Here is a 15,062-nt window from a genome sequence, read left to right on the forward strand (position 1 = left end):
GTGGCTGACAGGCAGCACGGATGCAGGGACCCCTCCACCGCAGCGCTGATTTTGAACAATACCCGTGGTGGAAATCCTTTCCGTGGGCTGACAACAACGAGACCCAGGCCCCTGACTAGAATCACGACAGCAACGACAAAACTGAGGAGTGGTCACACCGCAGGTTTGTATCGTTTTGCCGCTGCTAAAAGCGCTGGGTTGCGGCCGGGGGCGCTGAGCGGGTCCCGCAGATAGTATAGAAGGGCGCGGTAGCAAAAAGAGCTGCCCGCCGTTGCCCCGTGTGAGGATCGAACTCACGACCTTCAGATTATGAGACTGACGCGCTACCTACTGCGCTAACGAGGCGGCTGAAAGACGTCTCCCCGCGCTAGATCTGGACCCTGTCCTTCGGCTCCGCCCCGCCTGGGCCGCCGAGCGCTCGGCGGCCTCCTCAGGTTCTGGTACTGAGGACGAGGGGGCGGGAGGGAGAGACGGCCCGGTCCGGTCCCGCCCGACCCGGCCCGGCCCTTCCTCCAACTGCCCTAGCGGGCCCTCTGCCGGACGGCGCCGCGGTGACCGCGTTGGGCCTCGGAGTGGCGGTGTGGGACCCCCCAATAGTGACTGAGCGGGCACCTATGGAGACGGCGTGGGGCTTTGTGGTGACGGTGTGGGTGCTGGTGGTGGCAATGTGGGACATGGGTGTGACCATCTGAGTTTCCAGAGTGACAGCTGTGGTTCTCTGGGGTGACAGTGCGAGGCCTCATGGTGACAACCTTGGGAGTCCCCTGAGTGTGGCCGTGCTGTGACCATGTGGGGACCAGGACTGTATGGGACATTGGGTGACCATGTGGGACCCAGGTGCTGGCCCTGGTCACGTAGGGATGGGTCAGAGGTCTGCTGGACACCGGAAAGCCCTGATCGGTGCTGACAGGGTGCAATCTTGCATGTCAGGTTAATGAGGTGGCATAATTTTCAGCATAATTACACAGAACAGGTTGGTAGATAATTAATGACTTTTGACCGCGTCTGACAGCTACAGGAGGATGCTGGGGGCGGGGGGAGGGACAGGATAGTTTTCAAAATCACACTGGGAACTTGACAAGCCCTTCCCCCACATCTCCTCAGCTCCACTTGGGTGTCTCCTGCCTTCTGTGGCTCCAGGATTAAAATCTGAACCATTTCATGCAATTTTCTCCTTTCATATGTATATATCTTACATATGCTTTTTTTTCCCCCATAAACCTGCTGATCAATGTCAGCACAGACCCACCCAGAACCTGGGCAGTTACCCTGGAAAAACTGGGCCTGTGTCATCCTGAGTGTCCCTGAAGACACCTGTGCTCCTGCGTGTGTTGGTCAGAATGTCAGGACTCTTTTCTTGCTGAGATGTGCCCTCAACAGCAGGATCCCAGGCTGGTGTGTCCCCTCCATCCTCTGCTCCCCTCGGGAGCTGCGGCACTCTGGTTTACAGATGCAGAGCTACACGGGATGAGAACAAACTTAACCTGCATGAGAAAACTGTGTCACGCGTGCCTCTGTGTACAAGCATGCACACAAGTATTTATGGCATACCTCAGGCAGGGTGCCTTCCCACCCTGCCTCTCCTCCACCCCCACAGAGTCATACCAGTCAGCCCTGCACCCTGGGGGCACTGCGCCTCTCACCCCGCTGGGAACCTGCACCTCTGTGCTGCTAATGACACAGCAGCACAGCTGCCACAGGGACAACGTGACTCCAGAAGCTGCTGCCTGGAACAAATTAAAAAAAAAAAAAATATAAAAAAAATTTAAAAAAGGAAACCAACCAGCCCTAGATGTGCACAATCAAGTGATGACTGTATTTCTGATGCTTTGAGGCCAGCTCACTACCCTTCCTTCCTCCCCATAATATGCAGGATGTTTGGGAAGGGGTATTTTTCTTTTAATAGGATGGCGTAGTCACAAAGCTTTAAAGAAATACACAAGTGAATCGTCTAAGGTAATAGCAACATGCTACGAACGGGGCACAGTGACGAAGTTGAAGTCTATTTTTAAGCCTGCCTGGCAGCATGTAGATGCAGGCTCAGAGTCCGTGCCCCTTTCTGCTGTTCTGAAGCTATGGACATGGCTCATGTCCCCATCCGAGTTCAACGTCAGAGTTGGTTTTACTCCCTGACGAATATTATGGGAAGACAGAGAAGCCTCGAGCGGTTTTGAAGATTGTGTAACAATGCTTGGGAGCCTACCTGCTTTTGCTTGAGTGCTTTCCTCCCTCACATTTCACAAGATGGGACAAGAAGGGATATACAACTGAATCGGACAGCTCTGGACTCAAATCCTTCCTATGCCCGGGGGGTGAGGTGGGTACCTCTCAGATAAGCAATCTAATCATCTTTGCACTTGTATCTCATCTAGAAACAGATGGTTGCCGGAAGTACACCACCACCTGAGAAACAAGCTTCTGGGGTTTTTTTTTAAGATAATTGTACTAACAAAATCAGGGAGTGTGAATTTGCCTGAGGTAATAAGATCTCTTTATTTTTATTCATAGTTAATTCTCTCAGCCAAGGCAATTTCATGCCAGAATGCAGTCTCCAGACAAGAAGGATGATTGCACCGCCTGTGCCGCGCATATGCATGGTGCCTGCCCGACAGACCGACTGCTGAGACAGAGAACCATGAACCACTCCAGACACATGGGCAAGATAAGGAAAAGGCTGGAGGATATCAAGAACCAGTCCATGAAGTTGACGAAGGCAGATTTCAGCCACAACGAGAGCATAAGGTTGGCCACTGACGCCTTCCTGGATGGTGGGACAGACTCTTACCTTGAAACTTTAAGCAAAGAGGGTGAGGTAGATTTCCTCTCCTCAGTGGAAGCTCAGTACATCAAGGATAATGCCAAGGAGTCCTATTATGCACAGGAATCCCTGGCCACCGATGGGGAAGCTGCACCAAAGCAGAACGATGCTGGATCACTCCCTTCAGGGACATACTTCCCCACCATTTCTGACAGCAGTGAGCCAGCTCTGCTGCACACATGGATTACAGCAGAAAAGCCCTATTTAAAGGAAAAATCCACTGCCACCGTGTATTTCCAAACAGAGAAGAACAGCAATATCAGAGACATTATACGCCGGTACATCAACAAGAGCACCCAGGTAAGGGGAGAGGATTGCTGTACTTCTCACTCGGTTGTCTTCCTGCTCTTAACAAGGTCAGGTAAACACTGTGTTCAACCCAAGCCACTCTTGTGTTTTGCAATGTAGCTCTGCTCTAGAAAGTGGCTGTCAAGAGCCTGTTGAACATAGGCAGGTTTTTTTTCAGGTTTTTTGTTTTGTTGTTTTGTTTTTTTTCCTGTACTCACAAACACCTTGCTATGCTGGTGACTTAAAAAAACCAAAACAATGCGTTCCCTCTTCTTTTAAACTCCCATTAACTTGAGAGAGCAGATGTGCCATAGAAATGGTAGCTGAGCTCTAACCCTTCTCACACATCGCCAGCAGGATGGTTTGCTCTGTTGAGACCACTGCACTGGTAATGAGAAGCTAGAGCAAGCTCTGAGCCATCAGCAATAGTTTGAGGGCAATCATGGAAGATGTAGGTAGAAGGGAGCTCAAAAAAGGGTGTGTGTGTCTGGTGTGCCAGCAGCTGTCCCCAAAGGAATATTCTCTGGGGAAAAAAGAAAAAGGACCTTTCATCCCTAATACATTGTCAGTGTCACTGAAAATGCCACGTGGGCTCCATACAGAGATTCTGCAGAGTAACTTGGAAACTGGGGAAGGTGCAGATGATGCCCCTGACCACAGACAAGTGACAGGGGCCCCACGGAGAGGTGCCAGCCACAAGCCAGGCTGCCCACAGTCACTGAAACCAGAAGGTGAGCAGCTAGAGGGTGACAAAAAGTCTCTGACGTGTGTTCTCCTGTTTTCCTGGGAAAAAAATATTCCACATTTTAGGGCTGTGGATGCTTACCATCATCTGGGAATTTTCTCCTTGCATAAACTCAGGACACCACTAGCAGTTTCACAGGGGAACAGTCAGGAACAAAACCAGGCTGTGGAGCCTGCTGATGAGCACAGACTGTGGAGCCCTCTGGAGTTCCAGACTTTTGCTTTGTTACTCTCCTACAAGGGCAGGTGCTGGGGCTGATAACACTGAGTGTAACTACAAGGGTAAAGGGTTCCTGTTGGCACCTGCCCTGTCAAAGGCTACAAGCACTCAGCACATCAGGGGAAATCATGGATCAGTCATTTCAGGCTGGTGGCATCAGAAAGATACAATAACAGCATAATGGTGTCTGGAATAACAAAATAAGCATCAGGTAAAACATCAACCCAGTCTAGTTTCTGTCCCAAGAGGAGAAAACTTACAGGGAAAAAAGTGGGAAACGTAATAGAAATCCATGCTTCACATGACCTTCTTAACCATCTAATTTACATTATAAGAGGCTGCTGGAGCAACACTCACTCACAGTATAAATTTGACAACTGCTTTTTTAGTACAGGTTTTCAATGGCAGCATTTATTACTTAGGGTCTAATAAGAGTCTATCCTGGATATATCAAGTAGCCTAGTATTTGATATATTCATGAACAACTTGAACAGCAGAGTAAAGACTGTGTTTGTGTGTGACTTCAAACTGCAAAGGTTTGGCAAGCAGTATTATTATCTTAACACATTTATGGAAGACACAATCATAAAATGAAACTGCTGGAAAAGAAGCAAAAAGTACTGCAAGTCAGAGTGGAATGTCAGGTGCAGAAATAGAAGCTGGGAACATCTCGTGAAAAAGCAGTGCTAGAGAGTGTGTTCTGGAGCTACAGTGAGGCTGGACACAGGATTGTGCAGTCTGAAAAGACAAGATGAATTAATAGCGTGGATACAGGATATTGGACATAATTGTGCCACTTACCTTGCCACTGGCAAGGCCCTTTCTGAAGCACTGTGCTTTGGCAGCAGAAGGAAAATGTGGGATCCTTACTGCTCCACAAATAACTTGGCTTGCCTGAACAGGGTGCTGGCAGCACAGGGTGTGCTTGGTCTTGTAGGGAATTAGCCTGCTGGCAGGTGTGGGCAAAGGCTTTGGAGTAAGATTCAGTGCTAGTTGGAAGCAATTAGTGAGATAGATCTGCAGAGATAACTGTAGAGGTTGTTCTGGTTGAAGATGGTGTGGTGTGAGTGCAATTATCAAGGATTCAGTCTGTAGTCAATAGAAAAGTAGGCACCTAGTGAAGAAGATAAGTATTAGCTGGGCTGAATTACTCTGAGGAAATGACTCTTCCCATAGACAGCAGCAAACATCAGTGAAGACCAGCTCCTTCATGAGGCTGTGTCCAATGCTGAGCGTAGGGGATAGAGTATGGAAGTGGGTTTATATCCCATTCAGCATTCCCTCAATCCATTCTGTCTGGAGGCTGTGCATTTAAGTAGCTGTTGGGGCTTTTATGCCCAGTCATGAGACTTTTACACTCTATCCTACCAGTTGTGAACTGGGAAACATGGACATATGGTTAAAATGAAACAATTTATGAATCATTATAAAACAAACAAACAAAAAACGGAGCTGTCACAGTCTGTCACCTCACCACCAATGGCAGAGTAAGGATTTCAAGCCAGAACCATTCCAGGTATAAGTCATAACAGAGAAAGCACGATACAGTGATTCTTGCTAAATCCATGTGACTAATGAAAGCCAGCCAGCCACTTGGCAAGGTCCGTGGTCTCTTCTTTTAGCTCTTTTATTCTCTGATTAGTGCTTCAATAAATTTCCTAGTGCTGAAATCTCACCTAGAAATTCACAAATCATCTTGTGCTTTATGATTAAAAGAGCTTAACTGAAGTACATGCTATATTGGCTTTAAACAATGGCAATAAAACAATGATGCAGTATGTCATGTCAATTTACTAATCCAGGCAGCCAGGGAGAAAACCAGAAGAAATAACCATATATATCTCCAGAGATTTTTGTTGGTTGGAATTTAAAAAAAAAACCAAAATAAAAGCTACACTTCAGTGGCCTCACAGGCAACATTAAGTTCTATAAATTAACTCTGTTAATGACTCTCCTTGTCCCTCTCTAGGTGCTGGCTATTGTGATGGATGTGTTCACAGATACAGAGATTCTTTGTGACCTCCTGGAGGCAGCCAACAAGCGCATGGTGTTTGTTTACCTGTTGCTGGATCATGGCAATTTAAATCTCTTCACAGAGATGTGTGACAAGTTGCAAATTGCTGAGGATCTCTTCAAGGTACTGTGGCTCTGTGAAGCTCTCAGGCACAGATTCACCTGCCTAACTTCAGACACTCTGAACTAGAAGCATGGTTATGCTGGGGTCAGTCCACCTTGTAATTAAATGGGAGCAAGGGATTTCCAGCACTAGTGTTAGAACACTTGATTCCCCTTTGAAGACACTGACATTTTGCCATGGATGTTGCAGGAAGGTAGGATATTTCCTTAGATGAAATTAATCTGGGCTATGAAATCTTAAAATAGAACTTAAGTCTGAGTAAAGCTGTCTAACACAAGCATCAGAACTGCTTCTGTTTAGTGACTCTTCAGCAGCCATGGTCTGGCAGCCACAGGCAGCAGACACACAACACTTTTGCATTCCAATACCTTGGTATCACTAAGCAGTTTCTGCCAAAACATGTTGTTAAAGCTCTGTTTTAAAGATAATGCCTCAAATTTAGCTGGCTGTTAGCTTAGTCCACCTTCATCACTGGCAGAGGGAACCTCCTATCCACCACTTCAGTTGCTGATTCAGATGCTGTAGGTCACCTGTGGCACCTCCATGGGGATGGCTGATAACACCAAGGCAGTGCTGCACCTTCTAGAGTGCAGCTGGAGGAAGGGCAGGAGACCTGAGGACATCTTACATGCACCAGTCACCAGAGTTTCAAGAGCTGAATTCCATTCCAAACATATAAAGAAACTGAAATTAATAAAACATGTTCATGGCAGTGTTCACAGGCCTGCAAGCTCCTGCTCCTTAGGAAGAACAATCCTGTGCTATTTTTTGTAAATATGCTGCTACAACACACAGGCTTCAACAGCATGTGAGCCAAATCCTTGGTGCCACTCTTTTGTTAAGGCCCTGATTATGCAAAAGGCACACACAGGCCTGGGTGCCCAGACTGACTGTCCTGTGCTTGCTCAGGGACAAGGACATCATGAAGGATCTCATGCTCCACATTGACCTGCTTCTCTGCTCACACATGGACCTGTATGTGATCCTGCAGGACAACATTTGCCTGTGCTGCACTGGAAGAGCAGCTTGTGCTTCCTAGCAGGCCCTGGTGAATTGGAAGAGCAGAGGTTTTGCCCTGCTGTTATGTGTCATAGCCAGTGTAAAACAAGACAGCTTACAGATAGAGCAAATTGTTGCTGGGAGTTAGCAGAGGTACCAGGCTGCTCTCAGCATGGACACATCTCATACCCATTTCAGTGAATTTCTATGCAGATTTTTATCCCCACTGAAGCAAGTAACCCTGTGGCAGATAAGAGCATGGCTGGGTTTCCTCTGACCCCAAACCTTCAAACAGAAAACTAGAGAGTCCATGAAGAAATTGTAACAGACACTGGGGAAGGGAAGGAAGGGAAGAGCTAAAGGCAGTGAGGATAAAAGGCCCTTTTCTTCTGATTTTAATATTTAAAAGAATTAATTAACACTGTTCTTTTTTTTTTTTTCCTTTGCAGAATATTTCAGTTCGCAGTGTTACTGGAGAGGTTTATTGTGCCAAATCAGGCAGGAAATTTTCAGGACAAATAAAAGAAAAATTTCTTATTTCTGACTGGAAATACGTGCTCTCTGGATCTTACAGGTGAGATAAGCCATCACAGTTCATGTCTAGGTGCTGGTTTATGATTTTTAATTGTATTTAAAAAAAAAGTGCCATGGAAATTTTTGTACTGGTGAGAAGTATTTTTGAAAAAAAAAAAGGAACCTCAGGAACCTCCTGTTGTCAAATATGTGCCATTTTTTAGTAATTCATTTGTACTCCAACTTGCTTCAGAGCTGATGTTAGTTCTTTAGGGAGTGTAGCATTTAATTTAAATGTTCAGAAACTATCATAAACAACATCGTGGTGCATCCCTGGAGCAGAACTAGAAATATGTATGGGTTAGTATTAGGATTTCCTCATTGTTTGGGTCCTGAGATGCTGTGATCATAAGATACAGTACATTTCCATCTCCCTCAGGATCCCTTAATCAAGCATACATCACTCATCTTATCTGAGAGTTTGTTCTTCATATGACAAGTTTAGGGATTAAAGTGCAAACAGAAATACTTCAGAGACTTACTGGGTTTTTTTTCTTGTGTTTCATTAACAGATAGGCAGTATGTGTCTACACAACTCTTATACCTTCCCTTTCTTTATCCTTTTTTTTTTTTTTTGAGCAGATTATGTAACTCTCCACTTTTTTTCCTGATATAATTATTTCAAGGTAGAGGATCTAGCATCTCAACAACTGGGTTTTTAATTAAGATCCAAGACCCTTAGGTGAGGGAATTTCAGGAGAGGCTGAGCTTCCATCAAGTAAATTTCCTGTGCCTCATGGCTACATAGATAAGCCTCACAAACTACCAAAATGTATCTTAGAAATACAGATACAAAAAGAAGAGGAAAAAAATTACAGAGGTTATTATTTAATTAAAAGGCTGAAATTGTTTTTCTTAATCCTGATTTATGATTTGGAGGCTTAAATGCCTCTATCCTGGTAAAACTGTGCCAGCAGGAACATAGCAGTAGCTATAGTAATGAAGGCAAATTCATTACCTGAATGAATTAGGGTTAGCTCAGGCTGCAGGAGGGGTTAGCTCAGGCTGCAGGAGGCAATCAAACTAAAGTGAGTGAACACTCAGAGTATTTGGGGTTTTTTTATTGGCCACTCTGTGGTTTCCTTGTTTTTTCATGTTTGTTTTAATCTCTGTGTAGAAATGAAAGAGAAGATTCATAGAGAGCAAAAGTGAAGGATGCATGGGAGAAGAGGGACAGAACAAAACCTACATTCTTTAGGCAAAAAGTTTTATTTTGGCTTCTCTTTTTGATTTGAAAGAAAAAGAAAACCTTCTGAAGTCCTGTGCAGAGTCACTTGTGTTATTCCCTACTTCTGCTGCAGTATTGTCCAACCTCAAGAGCCTTGTCAAAATAGATAATCCCCTATCCAGCAAGCAAATAGAGAGAATGGTGAGGAGCAAATCCATACACTATTTAATTTCAGTATGCTCAGCACCAGTTTGCAGATTCACACGGGTTATAGCTGCCTTTTCTGTGGGTTTGCTAGCTCTCACTTTAGACATCTGAAAGTTTTCTGTTACCCCTGAACCTTAGCCACCAACCTCTGCAGGTATAAACAAGAATGGTGTTGAGTAAAACAGGGTAAAACTCTTTTGCAGTGCATTTCTTGGAAATCAGATGGGAATAGATCCTAAAAATAACACCAAAAAAATCTTAAAACTAATAAAACAGCAAATTTCACCTAAGTGCTGTACTCAGCATGATTTTCTATTAAGGTTTGGAACAGGCTTAGGAAATAAAATAGTTCTTAAAGACATAGTGCTGTAAAAAGGGTCCTGGATCACTGCTTCTAGCCTAAGGGTTTGGGGACAAAACATATTTGCTGAATTAAGAACAAAGAAGACTGAAGCTGGCAACAAGTTAGGAAGCAGAAGGAACAGCCACTGAGTCTCTGGCATCTCCAACTCTGGAGTGGTTTTAAATCCACGTTAAAAAGCCATTGCTTGGTAAGTGTGGTCCTGCCACACTGGGCAAGCTGGAGCTGAGAAGCTTCTGAAGGTTGTTCCAGCCATGTGTCCACATAAGTGCAGGCATGAGTAAATGTTTTAGGTTACATTTTTCCTGTGTTTTATGCCAGTGTCCACAGTGCAGCAGTCAGAAGCAGTATTTTGGTTTGCTGTCTCTTATCCTGCTCCACCCTGTGATAGCTGGTATTCCTTGTTTTGTTTTGTTTTGGTTTTTTAAATTAATTTGAAGTTAGGCAGTGCCTGAACTTAGTGCTCCTAAAGAAGATAAATGAAGATGGCAGAGAGCACAGACTTTATTCCTTAAGGGCAGCTGAGTGCCTCCCTGGCTGCCACTCTCAAAGTCTTTCCATAGCCAGTGTTTAACATCTAACACCAGGGCCCAGGTGGGGCAGGTTTCTCACACAGGGTTTATCCCAACAGCAGGAACTCTAATGCAAAGTGTTAATTCAAACCTGAGCTCAGCTAAAAACCCCCAGTCCTTCCATTTCAGATGAAATGTGTGCAATGCTGCACAATGCTGTGTAGCACTGTTCATGCAAGGGATGAGAGCATTCTGGATGAACTGCAGCTGCAGTAGTGCAGAGCCTGCATGCAGATAAAGAACAAGTCCAGGACAAATGAAGATCAGACAAGAGAGATGAGGTTTGATTCAGACAATCATGAATTAAAGGATCCAGAATAGGACTTAAGTTTGGGGACAAAGCACTGGAAAGATGGCTGAGAAGTATCTATTTATGAATGAATTTGTGATACAGCTTTGGCCCCAGGCCAAAGTACCAGTACCTCTTATTGCTTTTTGGTTTTACTGTTGTGCCTCACACAAAGAAGACTGGGAGAAAAATAATCCTTCTGGGTAGACAGTGACAGTAACTGATTTCTCTGACCCTTTCCCAAAAGAGCACTTGGAATTGTAAACTGAGGAGAAAAATGGAACCAAAAATCGAAACAAAAGATTTCCTCTTAGAATGAAGCCAGTGAAAACCTGTCTTTATGTCAAGTTCTGCTTTGTTCTTCAGCAAAGTGTAAAGAATGTGAATTGCTGTGACTCACTACACAAAGTCCACAAACATTTGTCTAAAATCATGCAGCTCTCACCTTGTTACTTTATAGCTGATCTATTTGCCTTCAGTCCATGAGAATCTCTGAGCTATTAATTTGATCCATATTTTTCTGATTGCAAGGGTTACAGGTAAGACCAATGAGCCACAAATGAGTATCATCTGTCTGTCATGTAGTCCAGGCATTTACATGTGGGAGTAAATTATCAAATTTGATATAACAGCTTTTCCCCCTGAATTTGTTGAGTTTTGAAAAGGCATTTATAAGTATGATTTTTATTTCTCTCTAAATTTTCTTTTATTATCTCTAGCACTTAAACTATAAACCTGCTACTCCACACCTCAGACCTTTCATAAGCTTGTAACCTTCAGCATGGCTATCCCAGACTAATTGCATGTCTTCTTGTATTTGTTCCTGGCTTATTCTCTCCTTAGCAGTTAGACAAAGGACATTCAAAGGTTTAGAGAGTGTTTGTCAGTGAATAAAGGCAAGGCTGAGCTGGCACAGCAGATGTTACCCACACAGCAGGGAGTCAGTTTGCTGTGCTCTCAACCTCCACTCCCGAGGTTTTGTTCATAATGATTCAAACAAAGTGGATGAGAAGTATCTGCACTCTAGGAACTGAGGGTAGATTTTTATGCCCAGTCATGAAGGGTACAGTGGCTGCTGTAGGGTTGCCTGGTGGCATTGAACTGATGATTTCTTCACTCCTTCCCTCCTGAAGCAACAGTGTAAAAGCTTCCTATGCCCCGAACCCAACCCTCCTTAGGTATGCTTCCAAGAGGCTGATGTAAATCATCCCTCCTTATTCCCTTAGTTGAGCTCAGGCTGTCAGCCACACTGAGTTTCACAGGAGTTTTGTCAAAACATGACCAGAACAAGATTTAAAGTGCACACACCTACACCCAAATCTTGCTCTTGGCAACCCTCGTGCAAATCTTGTGTAGCTAATAAAATCATGCAGGAATAACTGGGCAGACTTTTGCCAGCACAGAATAACCTCAGGTTCAAATCCAACACTGCTCTGTATCCTCTGCTGCACAGCTGGAGCCCCAGTCAGCTCAGGGAGTAATTACATCTCACCCTCTCAGCTGTGCTCCTTTTACTGATGCTTCTGCTCCTCAGACAGGGCAGCCTGCACAGCACAACCAAACTGACTTGTGGTTTTGTGGAAGAGCACAAATTTTTGTTTGCCAAGTGGGTTAGGGAAGCACATGAAAGAAAATTAAGTTAAAAGCTGTGGGGTACCCTAAGGTGTGTCTCTGGACTAGCAGGGTGAAAACTATTGCCATTTTTCTCCCTTACCTTATAGCAAAGTGTTTTTTTAGTTTTGGAAAGGCTGAAGGCAATTTTTAAAATTTCATTTTCTCTGTAGTGAAGGAAATAAGCATGTGCCAGATGTGGCAGCTTGTTTTGCAGGAGTGGGCTGTGACAAGGAGGCTGGGTTTTTATCTGTTTCTCTTGACCAAGTCAGAAAAATTACAGCAAAATGAAAATAAAGGATGGTTATTTTTCACAAGTCTTTCTAATGTCAGTTTTGAGTGGCTGAGAGCTACCAAGTGGCACAGCATTCTGCAGAGAATACAATTTATGTGTATGCAGACAAGACATAGTAAGACCTTAATTTAAACACTGGGTACGGAAGAGGAGTACCCAGAAGAGGGGTCTACACTGCTTCCCATGGAACAGGCAGCCACATTAGAAATCCTTGGGTATTGTATCTGACCTGTAGCCCTGCCATGGATCGGGACCACCGCTCCCTTTGGGAGGTTGTATAACTTTACAAGGTTTCTTGAAGGTTTTAGAGGCAGCTGCAATAACAAATCTAGATCCAAGTCGAAGAGCACTGATGTGAACTGACCTGAAATTCAACTGTGACACCATCTTCATCCCGTGTTTGGACAAGAAGCTTCAGCAGGAAAAGGCATTTGCCTTCCGTACCGGCCCCGCGGGGATCTCCGGTTCCCAGTGGCTGATGCTCACCCTAACCCTTACCTTGTCTCTCCCTCCAGCTTCACATGGTTATGTGGCCAGGTTCACCGAAACCTCCTCTCCAAGTTCACAGGTCAAGTGGTGGAACTGTTTGATGAAGAGTTCCGACACCTCTACGCCCTCTCCAAGCCAGTGAGAGGACCCAAGTCCCCCCCCCGCGCCATCCCCTTCCTCTTCAGCAGGAGCTGGGCCTCCCCTCCCAGCCTCCCCGACAGCAACGAGGGCAGCGCTAACACTCTTTCCGATGCCTTCAGCAGCCTCTCAGCTGGCAGCCCCCACCAAACCAAGAGACCCCCGAGAACTCTGATGTGCAGCAGCAGCAACTTCGGCCCCCCGTCACCTCTCCACAGAGTTAACTCCTTCCACAGCTGCATCTCCTTCACACCCCCCCCGCTACAGATGGCCACCCCAGCCAACTACTACCCGCCGCACTACATGTCTGATAACTCCCCAGCTCTGTACAGCAACATGAACCTTTACAGACCCATCAGAGTTAGACAAGAGGAACCAAACAGGACAGGGTTGAGCTCACCATGGAGATGCCTCCACAAAGCTAACCTGTTTGCATAATAACCACCTTGTTTTGAATTGCAAGTAAACGTAGTGAGGACATGTTTAGCAATCGTTTGTGTACTGATGAATATAGAAATCCAGTATAATACAAAATGAGGGTGATTTCGAGCCTCTTGTTTTGTTTTGCTCCTTATTTGTTTCCCTAATTGAAAAGCCAAGCCTGCTAACATGTCAACTTTGGGTGCATCACGATCCCAGGAGGAGCACACCTGAACAGTACTGCTCACAGCACAAAACTGGTGCTGCCCATCGCCTGTCCTCAGCAGCAGACTTGTGTGGCAGCAGATTTAGGTGGGCAACTGTTTCATATGTCCTGGCACCTGCAAGGAGGATTAGTCCCAGCTTATGGCTGCCTCTTATGCTCTGGCGTAAGGAGACCTAAGGCTGCTGTTGATGTGCCAAGTGGACACCATGCTGGCAGCAACAGTCTAACTTTGTGCTGTTGTTGCACCTGAACCTGGATCTCGGAGGAGCCCCTTTAGGGCTGCTGGAGAAGCAGAGTTTCCACCACTGCACTGCCTCCCCACTGACTGCTGGGGGTGTGAAGCAAGGACACCTGTCCACAGGGTTTCCTGCTAACCATGACATGAACTGAGGCTGACAATGCAGGGCATGGAGAACGTCTTGCAGCCACCACATGCTCACTTCCACTCATCAGCAACCCAGGTGCATCCCGGTGCACTTTGTTACAAACTTCCAGTGCAGTGCAGCTCAGAGCCATTTTCCTCAGTGCAGTGCAGCTGCCAGGATATCTCCATTTATCTCCATTTCAAAATGGCAAATCAAGCTGAGTAAAGAAGCAAAGTCCTACTGGCAACACATCAGGACTGAGTTCCAATTCAATTAATAGCACATAGACCCTGGAAAGCCTCTCAGTGGTAATCCGATTGAACATAAAGTAAGAGATAACGATGCTTTATTTCTGAGTTCTTCAAGGTTTCTAATTTCCAAAGAGAAACTGCATCTGTAGTGCCCATTGAATATAGAGGGAGTTACAGAGGTTCAGCAGCTTGAACTAAGTAGAAAAGCTTTCTGTCATATGAAAACTATAAAAACCATGAAATTGCCTGTAAATGAAAGGCAAAAAACAGTATGAAAACTCATGAAACAAAGATCCTTACTAGATGCCTAACATCTACTGATTTCTCACAACATCATTTTTTTCATAATTTTTTTACCTGCTTTGTATCATCTTTCATATGATTCCAACAGAAAACAGAAACCTAAACACATTTGCACATTTGGCTCATTTTTCCTGACTTCTCACCTGCTCAAAAGGAATACATTTTAATTATTTAGGCTGTGGATTATAAAAGTTATGTGCAGCAACAAAATCTCAGGTGGGGAAAGTTTCTTATCCTTGGAGGAGCAATCATTTTGAAAGTATTCTGGTTAAATTTACAGAACATTAGGAAAGGTATAGATGAGACACATCCTGCTCTAGCTTTGGTGTAAACATTTTAATCTGTGGTATCAAATCCTGGAGTCCAGAATAACAATAAACTATTGCATATAACTGTAAATTCTGTACATAGCAACTCATTTTTTTTAATCCTTTGGGGAGAAGGGAAAGCTGATTTTCATTCTTATGTCAGTTCTACTTAATCACCTAAATATGGCAACCATTTGAATAAAAGACTTTCCTTAAAATCCACTTGAGAATAACATTGTTTCTTCATATTCTCGACTTGTGCAGCTCACTCTCTTCTCTT

General features: G+C 44.8%; 1 protein-coding gene and 1 non-coding gene across 2 annotated transcripts; one reads left to right on the forward strand and one right to left on the reverse strand.

Annotated features, from left to right (window-relative positions):
• Positions 1-272: 272 nt before the first annotated feature.
• Positions 273-345, reverse strand: TRNAM-CAU. The gene has a single exon. It is a non-coding gene; the product is annotated as a tRNA-Met (tRNA).
• Positions 346-2,620: 2,275 nt separating this feature from the next.
• On the forward strand, positions 2,621-13,347 carry FAM83A (family with sequence similarity 83 member A). The gene is made up of 4 exons (XM_030445786.1): positions 2,621-3,118; positions 6,040-6,207; positions 7,656-7,780; positions 12,798-13,347. Exons 1-4 carry the CDS (start codon positions 2,636-2,638, stop codon positions 13,345-13,347), a joined length of 1,326 nt encoding a protein of 441 aa, XP_030301646.1. The 5' UTR covers positions 2,621-2,635.
• The last annotated feature ends 1,715 nt before the right edge of the window (positions 13,348-15,062 follow it).

This window comes from Calypte anna, chromosome 2, assembly GCF_003957555.1.
Source record: "Calypte anna isolate BGI_N300 chromosome 2, bCalAnn1_v1.p, whole genome shotgun sequence".
Taxonomy (NCBI): Eukaryota; Metazoa; Chordata; class Aves; order Apodiformes; family Trochilidae; genus Calypte; species Calypte anna.

What these genes read in the sequence shown, in the direction of transcription:
- FAM83A (XM_030445786.1), top strand. Translation starts at nt 2,636, where the DNA reads ATGAACCACTCCAGACACATGGGCAAGATAAGGAAAAGGCTGGAGGAT. An exon ending in ACATCAACAAGAGCACCCAG is followed by an intron (nt 3,119 to 6,039) that starts GTAAGGGGAGAG and finishes GTCCCTCTCTAG; the next exon opens with GTGCTGGCTATTGTGATGGA. An exon ending in GTGCTCTCTGGATCTTACAG is followed by an intron (nt 7,781 to 12,797) that starts GTGAGATAAGCC and finishes CTCTCCCTCCAG; the next exon opens with CTTCACATGGTTATGTGGCC.